At 43.1% G+C, this 18,514-nt stretch overlaps 2 protein-coding genes across 3 annotated transcripts in view; one reads left to right on the top strand and one right to left on the bottom strand.

Moving 5' to 3' along the window:
• Positions 1–19: 19 nt before the first annotated feature.
• Positions 20–13,733, bottom strand: elovl2 (ELOVL fatty acid elongase 2; the record flags this gene model as incomplete). Its single annotated transcript, XM_083682134.1, has 8 exons — positions 13,716–13,733; positions 10,192–10,255; positions 6,813–7,000; positions 3,771–3,845; positions 3,450–3,621; positions 2,721–2,845; positions 2,392–2,526; positions 20–139 (listed from the first exon to the last, which is right to left on the bottom strand). Exons 1-8 carry the CDS (start codon positions 13,716–13,718, stop codon positions 20–22), a joined length of 882 nt encoding a protein of 293 aa, XP_083538260.1. The 5' UTR covers positions 13,719–13,733.
• Positions 13,734–17,797: 4,064 nt separating this feature from the next.
• gnal (guanine nucleotide binding protein (G protein), alpha activating activity polypeptide, olfactory type) overlaps positions 17,798–18,514 on the top strand; it is a 40,958-nt gene continuing 40,241 nt past the window's right edge. Inside the window, exon 1 of one of the 2 annotated variants that reach the window (XM_083684447.1) lies at positions 17,798–18,514. This exon is cut by the window's right edge and continues 49 nt beyond it. In XM_083684447.1, coding sequence (XP_083540573.1) covers positions 18,134–18,514 — 381 coding nt within the window. In that variant the 5' untranslated portion in view covers positions 17,798–18,133. The other variant, XM_083684448.1, reaches the window with a different exon arrangement.

The raw sequence follows: 18,514 nt of genomic DNA, 5'->3' as shown, positions 1-18,514 counted from the left end.
CCTCGAAGTGAGGTCCAAACTACTGGCTCTTCTCCTTGAGGCTGGTGCCATTGTTCAAGGCAGAGTGCCCGTTTGTGTGGCTGACCTTGACGTCACTCTCAAGCTTGCCGTCGTCTCTGGGTTGTCTTCTCCTGTAGGTCTGAGGGAGAACCGGGACCAGTCAGTCGGTCAACCACCATGAATGTTCAGACACTGCTGTTAGACTGGTTTCCCTCGTCTCAGATTTACAAACTAGGGGTCACGCATGTAACCTAGGTTCTGTAGGAGATGAGGGAGACCCCTCACTATGGGACTGTGTACCTATTCACTGAAACCCTATTCAATCACATTGCGTGCAGGCACGTATCCTCTCCTAGTGCCGAACCTATGAAAAGGCTCACGCAGAGCGCTGTCATTCATCCTATGAACCACTCTTCACAAGCTCAACGAGGTGAGGGGTCTCCCTCATCTCCTTCAGAGAACCTGGGTTACATACGTAACCCCTAGTTCTCTTTCAGTCGACTCGGTTCTACCCGTCACTTTGGGACCCTTGTACAATGCCCCGATTGCCTGGTCCGAACACAAACATACGGATACAAGGATGCACCCCGTCTGTATCACACAGTCTCCAAACCAGCACTTAGGACAGTCACGGAGAGTGCGGTCACGTCCAGGCTGTCAAGCCCTTGAAAGATACGTGGAGAAGCCCAGCTGGCTGCAGCACATATCTCTGAAAGAGAGACACCCTTGAACAGGGCCCACGAGTGTGCCTGGATGCCCAAAGGGGGCTGCAATCCCAGACAATTGTAAGCCTCAGCAATGGCCCCCACAATCCAATAGGAGAGACGCTGCGTAGACATAGCTCTTCCCTTGGCAGGGTTTGCAAAGCAGACAAACAACTGATCACAGACCCTGAACGGCAGAGGGTGTTCATGCCCTCCGGTGGAAACACAATGCACCAACCAAAACAATTTTTTTTTTTTTAAATCCACACAATTGCGGAGGAATTAATTCTCCCAGCTGCCATTGATATGGTTTCAACTATGGTTGATGAGACAAGTGCAAAAATAACACAATTGCAAGACGTATCGCTGACAACGTCAGATAACTTGGAAGAGCAGCTCATTGAAAAGATATGAGACAAACGCAGTGCCATTCAAGTGGATGGAGCCAGGGATAGTAACAAGGACAGTCTATTAATAGTGTATGTGAGGTGCGTCGATAATGAGCCACTGAAGGAGGATTTGCTTTTTTGTAAATACTGTACTGTATACTGTACTGTATGCTGTACTGTATACTGTACTGTATACTGTACTGTATGCGTCAAGGCAAACGACAGCCAGCGAATTGTTTAAAATTATAGACCTGTATTTAACTCACCAACTGCCAAAGAGTTCTAGAACACTCACCACCTAGAGTGTCCTAAGTGTTCCATGTGGTGTTTACCTAGCAACAACACTTTGATTGGCTACAAAACGAAACCTCGTCGTTTATGCATGTTTGGTGAATAAAGTCACCCTTGGCACTCTAGAATGTTGACAATTTGGGGCGACTTTATTCGCCCTCGGCGCTGAATGAGTTAAAGGAGGCAGATTTGAAATGGAAAGATTCTGTCAGGATGCGTATGTACTGATGGGGCACAAGCCATGGCAAGGAAACAGGAGAGGCCACACGCCCTCATCAACCGGGTGGCACCTAATGCGCACTGGACTGAGGTGCCGGCAGTCCTGAGTTGTTCTGTGTTGTGCGACGTTATATACAGTCACCACTGTCAACTTTATCAAGACATCTCGTATGGTCATGCCTCCAAATCACATTGTTCTCACACCTCTCCTTGGGGAGATCTGGAGACACATACACTGTATGTATCAAAGAATAGAACCCTTTTTAGTACTACAAAGAACCCGTTTTGGTACCCTGTCAAGAAGAACCATGTAAGGGTTATTTGATTTGTGCTGAGGAACCCTTTTTGCTGCTACGTAGAAGCCTCTAATGAAGAACCCTTTAAAAGGGATTGTAGGTATAACCCCTAGTAAAGGGTTCCACATAGAAACATTATAAAAGGGATTGTAGGTATAACCCCTAGTAAAGGGTTCCACATAGAAACATTTTAAAAGGGATTGTAGGTATAACCCCTAGTAAAGGGTTCCACATAGAAACATTATAAAAGGGATTGTAGGTATAACCCCTAGTAAAGGGTTCCACATAGAACCATTATAAAAGGGATTGTAGATATAAACCCTTGTAAAGAGTTATACATAGAACCATAGTTCTACAAAGCACAAAAAACGGCTCCCCTACAAGGACAAATGAAGAACCATTTTTTAGTACTAGCACCAGAGTGTACACAGAGTGCGTGTCCCATAGTGAGAGGTTGAACCCCCGTCGAGTGACAGAGAACCATGCTTTTACCTGGATGTAGAAGTTGACAAATAGGATGACCAGAGTGGCCATGTAGAAGGTCAGGAACATGAGAGAGGCAACAGGGTAGTCACAGGGGATGACAACTGCTCTGAGAGCGTGAGTGATGGTCAGTAGAAATTGGACCTGCGAGAGAGGGAGAGAGAGAGGGAGGGAGAGAGGGAGGGAGAGAGAAAAGAAAAATGAAGGGAGAAAGAGAGCAGGAGGAACAGAGGGAGGGAGGGAGAGAGGAGCAGAGGTGGATTATTATTAGTTCTCATCATTAAGACCCAGTAGCCAGAGAAGGCAGAAACGTTGATCAGAGAAACCTGAGAACTCACCAGCTGAGCCTGAGTCAGGTAGTGTTTCCACCAGAGGTACGCGTGCATTGAGGGGATGGAAGACAGGCCATAGTAGGAGTACATACACACATGGATGAAACTGTTTAGAGTCGGACCAAAGAAACCTAGAAAACAAATACAAGGAGTACATTTGAATATCTGGTTACCACATTGGACACAATGTAGTAGACGCAATGCAACAATCAAATCAAATCAAATCAAATGCGTCACTTATATATCGCATACAGTTGTAACTGACACGGTGAAATGTTTTGGGATCTTGCTCCACGCTCGACAACGGCAGTCGGCAACAATCAACAATCCAATAATTAATAATTATTATTATATAATAATAATTATATAATATAATTATAATTATATAATAATAATTAAGTAATAAAAAGTGACAAAAAGTGACGATAAAGTGACAACACAAGGCAACATTCATGGCGTTCAGCAGTCCTTTTGACATCTGCTGTCATTGACGAGAGCAGGGAGGCACTGTGAGAGCAACAAGAGAGGGTTGGCAAGGTTACCGCATTTGAATAGTTGTTTGAAGCAGCAGGCAAATCATAGGTTGTTTGGGTTGGAAAACATGCTTCACAAACAACATCTTGATGCCACAAAGTTTTCCAGAAACCCAACACTGATCCATTCTTTGACTAAATAAGTCCTTAGGAATTGAAACTGTTGTAATAGGGATTGAGGTGGAACCTTAGTATGACCTACTCTGTCCACAGGGGATCCAGTTGAGGACATACCACCAGATATTGAACATGGAGGCGTGGTGATATACGTGCAGGAAGGTGATCTGGCTGTTCTTCTTCCTCAGCACAAAGAATATGGTGTCCAGAAACTCTATCAGCTTTGAAAAGTAGTACCACCACAGCACTTTGGCGACCTGGGGAGAGAAGAGGAGACAACCTGATCGAGCACACACACACACACACACACACACACACACACACACACACACACACACACACACACACAGACAGGTGCACAGGTGCACACGCGCACGCACACACACACACACACAAACAGACTCACCCTAACGTCTGCCTCCCCAGCCTCGTGGAGCCCCTGACACATCTTGTAGCCCCCAGCCCATGATGCTGAGATGAGCTGCAATCAAAACAGTCACAGTTAGTCTCACACCCAAAACACACACACACACACACACACCTGCAAGGTCAGTCTGTCTCATACCAGTGTGTTATTTATCATAACCAGATTCATTCATTTTATTTACATCCTACTCAAAAAGCTGATGGAAATAGTTGCCTTAATTTTCTTTTGTAAATATTACTCTGTTACTCTATTACAGGGTTCAATATGGAACCCAAAAGGGCTCTTCAAAGGGTGCCCCTCAAAAGAAAAAGAAAAAGAAATCTTCTGAGAGTGTATCACAAAATTCCTCAAAGGTGGGCTTGCTTCAGCAACTTTAAAACGTGCAGAGAGGTCTAACTTGATTTGCTTACATTTGTATTTTTCAAACTCATTAGACTTTTTAAACTATTCAGCTTTTTGTAACTCAACAACTCCTATCTTTTAACATGGTGGAATGTTGATTTAGGCCATCTATCAACTAGAAAGAGAAGTTCCTGGTAAGACAAGGAAAAGGTTTAAAGATGTTTCGATGGATAGATTTGATGGGTAGTTGAAAGAAAGTGAGATGGTCTTAATATGTTAGCGGGTAAAGTCAGAGATGGTTTAGTTGGTTGGATGGTGGAATGTTAGATAGAGATATACGATGAGCCAGGGGTAATTCAGTGGAGTGGGTAGAGAGTTGGTTAGTTGAGTGGTTTAGAGTGCTAGAGTTGGTTGGTTAACCGGTATAAAAGATTTAATAGGTATCAGAAAGCTTTAAACAGGGTTGATGAAGATTTTCTGGGTAGTTGAAAGAAAGTGAGATAGGTGTGTTGGATGGTTGATTGGATGGATGAAAGAGAGGATGGATAGATGAGAGAGGGGAGGTATAGAAAAATCAAAAACAATTAATAGATTCATCAGTATGGGTTATACTGAGTGACGCAGTGGTGACTGGTGAAAGGATGATGGCTAGATAGTTGAAAGGTTAGATAGATATTAGGTTGGAAAGATAGAATGTTAAATAGATAATATGTTAGAAGGTCAGAGATAGCATGTTAGATAGATAGATAGATAGATAGATAGATAGATAGATAGATACATAGATAGATAGATAGATAGATAGATAGATAGATAGAAAAAATCCTGGCTAAGAGGTTAGTCAGTATGCATTATACTGACCTTTTAATCTTATAGTGAGATTTAAGAATGTGTTCTGCAGGCCTCCTGTTGTTTTTATTTAAGTGTCCTGAAAGTTCCATGACAGTTGCAGTAACAAAGAAGCTCACAGAATATTGACCTAAATCAACATTCCTCCATGTTAACCGGATGAGAGGTTTTGGAGTTACAAAAAGCTTAATAGTTTAAAATATTTAACAGGCATCAAAAAGCTTTTCGGCACATTTTACAGTTGAAATAGTATTAACGGCTTGAAAGCTTTGTTTATTTTGGGGCACGCAGGATGGGACTAGACATGTTCTACCAGTTTGACCTGTCTCCAGAAGTGAGGGGAGTGTCTCCTGTTATGTTTACACTCCATATTGAAATGTTCTGATTGTGAGGGTTGATGAAGATGTTCTGGGTCATTGAATGAAAGTGAGATGAGGTTGGTTAGGTTGGTTGACTGGATGGATGAATGGATAGGTGAAAGAGAGGATGGATGGATGAGAGGGGAGGTATAGAAAGGTCAAAACAATGAAGAGGTTAATCGATATGGGTTATACTGAGTGAAGCGGTAGTGACTGGTGAAAGGAAGAAAGGATGATGCTAGGTACTTGATATAGGGCTAAAAGAAGACAAAGTGTTTAATAATACTTATTAAACATGAATAAAAACATTTGTGACACAATTTAAAATATCTTACTTACTTTCACCTCATTGTCCAGCTACTTTCACAGATTTATATTATGAAATATGAAACCTATCACTGACAGGCAACCGCCACATGCCTGCTAGTTGGTTATGTTGCTTGTTTCCATGGTGGATTTCGAGCCAGTCATTTACATTTACATTACATTTATGGCATTTAGCAGACGCCTTTATCCAAAGCGGCTTACAACAAATACATTTGACGAAGTACGTGAATCATCTATCCATCAGTCCATCCATCATAAGAAAATTACTTTATGCTAGGACCAGGCTAGGACCATATTTATTTATTTACAGGAGAGAAACTTGTACAGGGGGATAGTGGGGATGAAGAGGCCTTTAGGAGGGACAGTTAAGATGTAGCCTGAAGAGATGGGTCTTCAATCTACGGCAGAAGATAGGTGGTGACAGTCAACCATCTTCTAATTGTAAAAACTCTTCGGTCTAGATCTATGCTGTGTGGTCATGGCTGGCATGGTCTCCAGTCAGAGCATCCTGTGAGATCTTCTTCTATCATACATGGTCTGGCTTGGGACCAGGGCTGAGCTGGCCAGTAGCCCACAGCACATCGTGTCATAAGCAGAGGTCACAGAGATACCAATACCCAGAGGTCACAGAGAGAGCGAGAGAGAGATATGATATAGTAGGTTAACCTCCTCCCCTCCCCCTTTCCTCTCTCTCCATCCCTTTCTCCCCAGAGGGACAAAAGCACACCATGACCTCTACACACTGACCACAGGGCCTATCCAAACACAAACACACACACATGCACACGCACACGCACAGACACACACACACACACACACACACACACACACACACACACACACACGGATTGGAAGTAAAATCACCATTTCAGGATGCAAAAAATCAATAGTTCAGCATAGCTCCGCGTTCTGTTTTTTTAATAGTGCTGTCTTACACACTCTGAAGTCTGACAAGAGCAGATGCTCTTCACAACTAACTCAGTCCAGAAAAAAGATATGGTCAAGAATCTGTGCACCCCCGTAACAAATCAGCGTGGGCACCCCCAAAAAGTGTCAAATACACACCATGTACGTTGGACACCCCCAAGAGTCAATGTGTAATCTGTAATCCTGTCGATATCCTGCAGTGTTTAGTTGTAGTACGTACCTCAATGAGCATGTAGAGGGAGAGCATAGTGACACAGAAGTTATAGACCAGTAAGACACTCTTGAGTGAGTACGCTGGCCTGCTCCTCATATATTTTGGTCCCAGGTTTACTAGTAGGAGGTAGAGGATGGTGAGAGAGAGGGTGGGGATGTATGAGTCCAACAGGAGCCATCCTCGTACTCTGGGGTCTGAAGATGGAGGAGCGAGGAGAGAGGGAAGAGAGCAGAGGACACACACACACAGTCATTGGTATCATCATCCACTTAACCAAAACTGGTTAGACCTGGTCCGCGTTGCTCCACACAAGTCTCGAACCTGTGACCTCTAAATTGCCAACGCACCTGACCAAGGTCCAATGTGAATCAGCTACGCCACCGAAATCTTTTTGATGGCACGGGTGGGGGTTTATCACCGTTTCAGTTCTGTTATGCGAGCAATATGGTAGATAAGATTAGATATTAAACATAATCTACATTTGGCAGAGTTTGTTCCCTGTACCCTGAGATAAAGCATTGGCTTAATCTCAGCTGGCTTTGCACAGTCTTACAGGACGCCAGTCCACGGTCTAATGACAGATAGCGAGACTCCGTTCCACACTAATCAGTTAGTTCAGGTGAAGCGGGCCGTGCTACAATGACCAACACCTGTCCTAAGACAATGGACCCGAGTCCAAACCCAGCCAGACACTTACATTCCAATGACAACAGGGACAAATCATGAGGCGACACCTGTTCAACAGACTAATGTGGCAGCAAGATGAACGAGCTGCTTTACAAACAGTCAGTGTGTAATTTTCATAGTTAATGTTGTTGTTGTTTCTGCCAGGCAGCTCTCCAGAGGGACATTTGTATTCCAGAGCAGCTTTGGTTTCTCTCTGCCTGGTGAATTGGCCAGTGAAGAGGCAGGGAGAGGAGAGCGCGTGACAGGAATGAATCTCTGTCTGCATCTGCATGCCCGCCATATCTAAGATTCATCCATGCAAATATGGCAAATACGGCAGCTCTTTGCCTCGATCGTTATTGCCATAGCAACCATGAGGTAGCATTTATTTACAAGGTTAAAGGTTTCCCACATCTGTCAGACACAGTTCAAATGGACACATAGTCAATGGGTCATGTAACACGTCAGTGAAGTTTAGCAGTTACAGTCTATTACATAGGTTATTACACCTTTATTACCCAGGTATAGAGCCTATGCAGGGAGAGGTGGTAACCAACCTTCCTTAACAAGGTGCTACGGTACTGCTGTGGGGATTTGAGGAATTCAGATGGTACAGTAAATCTGATTACACTGACCTGAATCCGGTCTGCTTCTCGCCTAGGGGCTGTGCTCTGAATGATTCAAAATGTCACTGACACTCTGCTTATAGGACAGATTGTATTTAGAGTAGTCATACAGTATTTGTAGTTTCCAACAGTCAACCAGCAGGAAGGTTCAAAGGGAAGAATGTTCTGCTACGAGGTAGGTAACACCAGGACTCGCAACCCGAAAGTCGTGCTTTGGGGAAATTTCGACAAAATGCTTTTAGTTTGTGAATGCTTTCTCCTTACTATACATTCCCCATTCTGAGGTTCCATAGGAGCCAAGACACTTCCAAACGGTCTTATCTGAGTCCTCATCACCAGAGACCCCTCAACAGACCCTAAACCACTGACTTTGCATCAGAAGAACAACACCACCACATCCTAAGGAAGGTGTGAAAGAAGGAACATTCAGACAAGGTACTCACACACGCACGAAACACAGACGAGAGGATCTGTGCACGTGATTGACTTTGACCACTTCTTAAACACGTTTTGCCAACATATTACCTGTGAAAGTATTTGGAATAGTGTGTGTAGTCCTTGCAATTTACTTATCTTTATCCTAAATGTGTTATTGCAAGAATGCTTTATAATCACCAATCCATTGTTTTATATAATATTTCCTAAAATATGAAGCAAAGACTTTGGCAATAATTGCAGATGTGCATATACCCATGATAGTATTTTAGGAATTCTATTTTTATTTCTGGACGATTTACATTTCACTGCTGTCATTTCTAAAGGAGAGTAGAGATTTCCTCTCACCCAATCACAATTGTGGCTGGGACCAGCGTGCATTTCCAACACTGCTTTTTCTGGCAGGAGAAGGGCATAAAGAGCTTTGACTAACTTTACTTTTCTTTTGGAGCTTTTGAAGAGGCTCTGCCCATACTCTGCTCAAATAATCCCCTCAAAGGGGGTCCTGATATGATCCCCTCCAGGATAAGTGGGCAGCTCTGCACAACTGGAGACGAATGCAGCTTGCTGTCTACTTAGGAGACACCCAACCTTTGTACCGCCAACGAGCTCTACGACTGAGAACATCCAAGCCTTGGAATCGGATCAATTCCGTAAATATTGACAACAATCGCTTTATTCCGCCTTGAACTATTACGGCATTGTAATATTTCTCCAAACCATTACAATTATGATTGAAGTCATCTTTAGGAATCTTTGCAAATTCCTAGTGGGTTTCTTAGTGTAGTAATAAAATTCCATCTTCATAAAGAAGTGTTGTTTCTTTTGCTTTGACAAATGCTGGTCTATGAACAAAATTCATAGTGGTGCCCTTGTGTAATTACAGTATTAATTTGAAATAGTACCCAAATTAATAATTCCAAGTAATTAATTATCAACAGTATTTAGACCCCTATACCAACCACTCTAAATTAATGGCTAATTCTGCCTCACCGCCACGTAAGTCGAAGTATTACGCAGTTGCGTTGCTAATATTGCTTCTTCTTTTTAAAAACATTTTTTGTGTTTTGTGGAACTGTGAAGATTTCACGCTGTAGTAGTCTCGCGTAGCCATACCTCCAAATCACATTATTTTTCCACGCCTCTTTTGGAGGTGAATTTTAGATTAGCCGTTCTGGCTTGGATTGAAGTAGACGGAGCGATGGGAGAATGCGCTCACAATTTCATTGGATGTTACATTCCAAGAACCCTCCCCTCACATGCCAGTAGAATGGTTGCTTGTTGTTATGTGTGTCATCTTTTCCGACCGGATAGGACTACTTTGCAGAGAATTGTTGCCGATGCTAGCTTGCAACATTGAAGAAAATGGAAGAAAACCAGAAGAAACTAAAATCTATTGTTCTGGAGCTCCACCCAAGCAAGGTATTTGATTGGTTTAACGTGTCATGAGGCGTCACTGATTTCAAACAGGTTTCCACCCCTTTGTAGCCACTTTCTGCAAAGGATTTCCCCATGCTTTCCGAACTAAGAAAGCCTGGTGTCAATGAGGTTAATGCTATAATAACGTGAAGATGTTCATGGTATGGTAGCCTTGTACTACTGTTTCTGCATACACGCTTGGATGCTAGGAGACTAATTGCCAAATGGAAAGTACATACCTCTCTCTCCAAACAGATGATACACATATGTGTTTAACCGATTGTCCAAACTTTCATAATGGTTCTGAAAGCAAGAGAGATGAGAAAAGTCAATTGTGATGAATTGTGATGAATTGTGATGAAACAAGACAATTAGAGTGCAATTCATTGAAGTATACATGAGAGTCTATTTGTAGTCAGATTCTAGATGCCTCCCCTTCTCCTTCTGTCCAGGAAGCTAGTAGAAAGACTACGAAAAAAAGACTCTCAATAGTTTTAGTGGCCTCCGCCTCTCCGCCTCTCCACGTCTCCTGCTTGGCGAGACCCTGAGATTCTTACATTTTAAGTGAGCTACCCCTGGGAAAGGAGAGCATCAAATCAAATCAAATCAAATCAAATTGCATTTGTCATGCTCCTCTTCTACAACAACAGTCAGCAACATTCAACAGGTAGAGAAATAGTAAGTGAATAGCGAAGTAGAGCAGGAGCAGATTCGACTGCAGCCCTTCGCGGCGCCATCTTGTTTCTTGGACCTAGAACCCTGGCATGCCAGGCTACATCCATGTTGACCTGAAAGAGGAGGACGGATAATCAGGTTGCCATCCACCGTGTTGCTTAAACCTGTCCTGTGTTCTCAAAAGAAGAGGAAAAGAGGAGAGAGAGCCACTATTGACTATTGAGATGCAGCCCAGGCCAACTCTGTGGTCATAGTGACCTTCAAGTTGAATCAAGTTACTTACGCTCATTTCCAGGAAAATGATCTTGCACGTCTCAAACAACAAAAACATGGGGACACGTCACAGTTATGGAATCATAACATATATCATATTCCTACACCTTGAGGAAATTACATGGTTTGGCTCTGGCCCATGTAAACCAGATGCTGTAGTTGTAGAACATTATTTTGAACATCTTCAACTACAGTGAGTTACATTTTTAAATTTATTTCATTGTCTGTTAATCAAAAATCAACAGTTTGGAACTTCATTAAAAGGAAAGAAAGCACTGATGAGCTCAGAAATTGCAAACGGCATGGTAGGTCAAGGAAGATGATCGAAGTGGATGATCGAAGAATTCTCACCATGGTTAAGAAAAAAAATAAAAATAATAACTGCTGACAGCAGCAGCAGGATGAATTCTGAAGTGTACAAAAACATCTTGTCAGCGCAAGTACAAGCAAATGCCTCCAAACTCATTCATCATACAGCAAGACAAAACATACTGCCATAGCAACTAGGGAGTTTTTCAGGGCCAAAGAGTGGAAAGTTGTTGACTGGCTAAATCTCCAGATTTAAATCTAACTGAACATGCATTTCATTTGCTGAAGAAGAGACGCAAAATGTCCTCAAAACAAACAACAACTGATGATGGATGCAGTACAGGCCTGACAGAGCTTCACCAGGGAAGATACCCAGTGTCTGGTGGGGTCAATGGGTTGCATACTTCAGGAAGTTATTGCATGCAAAGGATTGTCAACCAAGTACTAAACATGAATGCTTAATTTGGACATTATATGAATCTGTCCCATTACTTTTGGTGGCCCAAAATAGGGGGACTACGTCTAAAAAGTGTTGTAATCTCTGAATGGTGAAACCAATATGTACACAAATACCATCACATAAAAGATCAGAATATGTGCTCTAACCTCATCGTAATTGTTTGATTTCAAATGCAAACTTTTGGAGTGCAGAGCCATAAGTAGACTAAATGTTTCACTGTCCCATTATTTACGCAGGGCACTGTATTTTTCAGTTGTGCTGTGATGTCTCAGTAGTTCCTGAAACTTTCTAATAGCAGAGCTTGCAGATGACAGATTTTAAGATAACAATTCATCTTTTTGTGAAGAGTATAATTACATTGATTATTGATTGTCCATCAGATACTAACTTACCCAATAGTGCTTTTTGTAGGGTTATTTTTAGATTATTATTGTTTTTTTTGCAAGCCATTCCTGAACCTTAGACCAAAAGTCAGACACAAGAGGGCAATACCAAAACAGATGGTCTGTCCGTGAGTTAGTGTTAGGGTAAGTTGTTGTTTGTCCAGTGAAATAGGAGAAGTCATCTGAGTCACACTAACAAACTTTGATAGGCAACCAAAGCACACAGGTGTTTCTAACTATTTAACCGAAAATGTAATTCCCAAATGTACTCAAACTATATTTGAAGAGGGGAGTGGAGAGAGAGCATCGTTTGAAACCACCAGTGTGCTCTCTGTCCAGAGGGAAAGGTCACTTACTTCTGCTGAGCGCTGCCTTTTCCCCCCACGCCTCCCTTTCTCTGTTCCCCCACTTCCAAGAACTTTAATGTTTAATCAATCGGATGCAGCATGGTGTACAGTAACACACATCTGAAGGGCGTCCCACAGGGGGAACAGATAGGGGAACGTCTGAGGCCATTCAGAAGTGCCAGTCTATCTCTGTCCGTGTGAGACGATGACGGCGGCTGTTACGCTTACTCTGGCGGGGGTGTGGGGTTTCTGACGCAGAGAGACGAGCACCACGTGTGACCTGTCCTCAGCTCTCTGGTGCCTTTCGTATTGACGTCCCCTGTCCACCGCTAACTGTCCCTAAACTGATCTGACAGGTCAAACTATCCTCTAGACGGACCTGCAGACAAGGTTTACCACTTAGTCAGAGAAAAACAGCCAGCATTGAGAACACAGCAAATGTGTGACCAACGGGGTTCAAAGCTGGGTCGCCTATGCAGTAAGCAACCATAAGACCTTATCCTGTTAAGCTAAAGCCTAAGCCTAGGAACACAGCAGAGATATGCCTCTCATTCATTAGGTTGTTACTGGAGGTTAGACTCTTCACCAGTTTATGAGGTCATACCAGAGGGTGAATTCCACCTCTACTCTCTCATATGAAAGAATGGGTGCAGATCTATGGATAAACAAATGATTGAATTTCTTTCTTCAAAATAAGAAAATGGGCATACTAGGTTGCTGTTAAGAGTGAAACTAACCCAATACCATGGTTATATTCATTGAACTGATGGAACTACCTACAGTTAACTCTAAATGTTGCAAAATATGAACATTGCAAACAGATTTAAAACAAATCATAAAGCACAATATATCAAAACAGCTGAGAATTCTCTACCATAATGGTCCCTTTCAATAGCCCAACATCCACATTTGTTATATTGAATATGAAGTATATGCCTATATTTTTTGAGCAGGCATGATTACACTATAACGATTAGTAATGACGATAACTGATGTATTGGAGTTTGTAATTTCTCTAGGGAAACACTTTCCTTAAGGGCAGGTCAACATTCCTTAAGACCTCACAGATAGACAGTAACTATTCTAAATGAAGACTGTGCTGTTAGCCTACAAAAGATAATCAGATAAAACATCATAAGAGATCATTCTGTCAATGCATACTCAATCACGAGAGACAAATATGATTCAGCTCATGCACCCACAACAACAGAAGCATCACCCACAGAATTAACATCAGAATTTGCTGTCAGTCGTTCCTTTGACAAACATCCGTTGACGCCCAAATATTTCCAATAAAATAAATGATATTTCCTCACCATTTCGTCCTGTTGGATTTATTAAGTCCAGTATTTGCTGCCGTTTTGAAACAGCTTTGAGAATGTTGGGATTCTGATTGCCTTATTTTACCCTGGAGAGAGAGAGGGAGAGACAGAAGGTGCGCTGTCCAGGGTATCTATCCGCCGTCAGTTCGCTGTGGCGCGCTTCCACAGACCACACGGTGTACTGCACGTCATAGGCCAGTCTGCGAAGCCACAACAGAGAGGCAGAGAGATGCGAAAATGACTGACAAGGACCGCGACCAATCGCATCTCACGCCACCGTGGGCACGATTCCAACAGCGACGGTGATGGAATCGAACCATCCCTCTGAGGTGCGGGGGCTGGACGTGAGTGGACGGACTGGGGTGGGTTGGACTGCATTGTTTGTATATGATAGTGAATCTGGTAGTCATGCGTTATGGAACCTCTGGCTGACACATGAGCATATGGGGCTTCGGGGCGGGCAGGCAACCTTACTGACCGGATAGGACAGGAGGCTTTGTAGGGTCAGCCTACCGTGCTCATCATCTGTACGGCTGTGGCCCTCCAGTAATGCAACCAATTCTGTCTTCAAATGGTCTGTTCTAATGCAAAGCATTATATACCAATGGCTTTTTCAGCTGAATTTAGATATACATATTGTGGCTTGGCTACCATTCACTCAAGTGTATTTCCAGTCTGTGTTTACAATGTTCAGTAAAAGGGTTGAATATGAAAAATTTATGTCAAAAACATGGTGCTGATGTGGGCTATATTTGTAGTGAATATTGTTTCCACAAACACACACACACACACACACACACACACACACACACACACACACACACACACACACAGAGAGAGAGAGAGAGAGAGAGAGAGAGAGAGAGAGAGAGAGAGAACACAAAGAATCAAATAGAACCAATAGCCAATAATTATTTTTTACTATTTTTTTTGTCTACGTTTTATTGCTCCAATAGAACGATATGCAAAGCGTTAGTCTGTGTGTGTGTGTGTGTGTGTGTGTGTGTGTGTGTGTGTGTGTGTGTGTGTAGATTTGACCTCTGTTTAGGCCAGGAACATGGGCATGCTTGATTACTTTCATGAATAGGCAAACCTAACATAAATAAATGTTTCTGTCAGACAAAACGTCCATTGATCAAATCATCCAGCCAGTGTCAAGCTGAGGCTGTCGATGTAGGATTATTTGCATAGTGTCAAGTGTCACGCCATACACATGCAGCTGCAGCCTGCCCAGTGAGCCCCCAGACCTACATTATAACCCTAAGCTGGGTGTGGTCACTGAGAAACCTCTTCCTACCCAAGTCCACTCTCTAAAGGCTACGAACATACCATTAGCATATAAGCTAGCCTGTACATTTGAATTCATGATTTATAAAGTGAGGGTCAACATCACAGAAGACCTGACCTGGACTACCCACATCAGCACACTGGTGGGAAAGGCAAGGCAAGGCCTGTTCCATCTCAGGCAGCTGAGGAAATTTAAAGTCTCCCGGAGGATCCTTCAGTCCTTCCACGCTGGAGCTGTGGAGAGCATCCTGGCTGGTAACATCACCGTCTGGTTCGGTAACAGCACGGCCCAGGACATGCGAGCTCTGCAGAGGGTGGTACGCCTTGCAGAAAGGACCATGGGAGCTCCAACCCCCCCCCCCCCCCCCCCCATGTCCTGTACACCAGGAGGTGTAGGACCAGAGCCTGCAGGATAATGAAGGACCCTCACCACCCGGAAAATGGACTGTTTCAGCTGCTGCGGTCAGGCAAATGCCTTCGCTGTCATGCAGCAAGAACAGAGCAGCTAAGACAGAGTTTCTTCCCCCACGCCATCAGGATCATCAACGACGACCCCACTAGTGCCCCCCTCAAGTCACTCACACACTCACTGACATCATAACACATACGCACACACATAATTACCCATTGCAGACTCAAACCCATTGCAGACTCTGTAATTAACTGTACTGACAACCTGTCAATGCCATTGTATAAAGTCATTCCATTGTGTACATTGCTTACATTGCTGTTTATACTGCTGTTTATATTCTATTTATTTTAAATGTATTGTTGCACTCCTCTGTGGCACTGTCACTTTTGCATAAATGATAAACCCTAAATGATTATTATTATTTATGCTTGGAATGAGTAGCAGGCCAGGAGTCAAGGGAGTCATTCTAAATGAATGAGACAACATTTACAAGTAACAAAAACAACACAAATATGTTTTATCTCATAGAATATTTATGCTCTGTAATTGTAATGCAGGTTCAACTGAATGTTGCCCTGTCCATAAACTATGTTCACGCTATACAAGGTAAGAAGATCTGTAGCTTTGGTGGTACCGCCACCTACTGGATATAAGGGCCTGTTGATCTTAGTTACCAACTGAAAGCCACAAGTCTTTTCGGATATAGGTGAAGCTAAAAGATTAACCCTATTCTGAGTTTGAAATAAATCTCAACTGTTTATTCGTATCATTGACTATTCGCTGTATTATATTCTTTACTCACTCTTTGAATATGTGAGCAGACATCAAAATATCGTTGTATGTTTAACTTGTATACGCCTGCATTGGCATGCATTAACACAATGTCTCCACAAGATGCCAACAATGTATCATCTCAGATTTTTGGATCATGGATCTTTTACGTTTTCAACCACAAATGCCTTGTTCTTGGAAAACCCCTAGGGCAGATTCAATATTAATTTGTTGGGAGTGAACTGTGCCTGAAGCACACCAGACTCTCTACTGGGCCTGCGCATCTATAAAACTGTCCCTTTCCCAGATATTAATGAGGGTTTCCTATTAACAGAGCTGTATACTGCATATTCTTAGGAACTAAGATTCTTAGGAACTAACTAAGCTATTGTCGTAAATGGCCATATCGATCAATTATTGTTCTTCCTGGCAGACAGTCATTGCTCAAGAGGCTCAGTAGGGGGGGCTAGTTCTCTCTTACCCTGCACGTGTGTGTAGACCTGAAAGAATTGCCCGAAAGAAAGAATAGGGCAGGTTGAATATTCAGCATCTTGTCCATCCAAATCTTATCTATTCAAATCTACACAAGTGGAAGTAGGGGCTTGTGGTCAATTTGGGATCCCAGGGTCTGTCAATGTACTTATGAATGCCCCACCATCATCCCAGAGATGTAAAAGACCCTACATGCTCTTTGATACAAAACTACTTAGGTTTTCAAAATGCATTTTGAGCCATACAGATAACGTTATTGAACATGTAGAGAGACCTCTCAAAGTGGCTCTCATTTCAGTCTGCCATTTGGACCAGACCTGGACAGTGAGGTGGCAGCAGCGTATGTCCTCTATGGCCACACAGACAAACCAAGCTGTTTCTGTTCGCTGCATAGGTGTCACACTTCTTACAGCAAGCCTCTGCAGTTCAGACCAGAGACTGCGTTTTACAACCCAGTGGTAAAACTCTGAGCGGTAGACAGAACGTTATCAATATCTCCTTTGAGTAAAGTTCACCACATGTCACCTAATCACCGTTCAGCCTATCAGTGGCTTAAGTTGACACACAGTTATTACTCTCTGGAATCTTATGTACAGCATGTCTACTTCACCCCTGTGGTATCAAATAAGGTTTATTGGTGAACTGACCAATAAAAGGTTGAGATTATCATTCAAGGCTGACAGGTTGAGATGAGGGTGAACCTTTGGTCGCTGGTGCTCCTGTTGGGTTGGTCTTACAGGAATGACCTGCTTTGAATGAATGAATGATCATTAGCCAAATGTTACATCATAGTTCCCGCAAACAAGTAATAACTTTCCGATCCTTCTAGTCAACATACATATCAATGAAATTAATATATCACCTAACTCCCTTGGATATAACGTTACAATGTTATTAATAACAGTAAATAATACATTATTATGCCAAATGTCAACACAGACAATGACGGGCAGTTCACTGTCGTTTTTGGTGGTGGGAGGTGGTTTTAGTCCCAACTGTCACCTACTGTTACTTAGTCATGGCGCACGAATAGTTAACATGTTCCTTTGACTATCGCAGTAGATAGTCGATGAGAAGAGTCTTGAGCGCAACCCTCAGACTCTCAGCCGGACTTTCGACACTGATTTTACTGCTCCCTCGTCTATTTTTAGCTTGCGCCTTTGATTTATTTACGGTAAGGTGAAACCCAGCTGTGGCCATTACTACATTCTGGTGACCCATCATCTGGCATTGACAGACAGGCGGGAACGAAAATGCGAAATGGTATATATGGGCTGACAAGTCTGAAGCCGCGATCCAATCACTTTTCCATTTGTAATTCCACGCGCATACCATCAGAGTGAAAATGCCGAGATGAGTACAGGACGAGGACGAGGATCATCTCTCGAGGAATTTAGCTTTTTTCACCCGTACATTTCCATTTCATCATATTAACGGATCAATCCCCACCATGGGACTGTGCTACAGCCTGCGCCCTCATCTTTCGGATGAACCCGGTGACTCCGACTCGTCTGTACCACTTCGGTCAAAAGGCCATGACCAGGAGGATACGGAGGCATGCAATGACAAGATACCATACGGTTGCTGGTGTCACGGCGGGGGCCCTCGTAAACTCCCGGCAGGAGATACCCGGCAAGGGGACAAGGACACAGCCGGCGTGCCCATGCAGAATGGTGGGGCCGGCGGTGGGAGTGACCGCAGCCGAAGGCAGTTAATGCTGCAGAAAAAGCGAAGCACACAGAAAGGGAAAGACGCGGACAAAAAGTTATCGGAAGAAAAAGAGGTCGCAAGACAAGCGAAGAAAGTCAGTAAACATCTTGACCGAGCTCTG

This window comes from Argentina silus, assembly GCF_951799395.1.
Source record: "Argentina silus genome assembly, chromosome: 1".
Taxonomy (NCBI): domain Eukaryota; kingdom Metazoa; phylum Chordata; class Actinopteri; order Argentiniformes; family Argentinidae; genus Argentina; species Argentina silus.
This window is presented reverse-complemented; position numbering and strand designations above follow the sequence as displayed.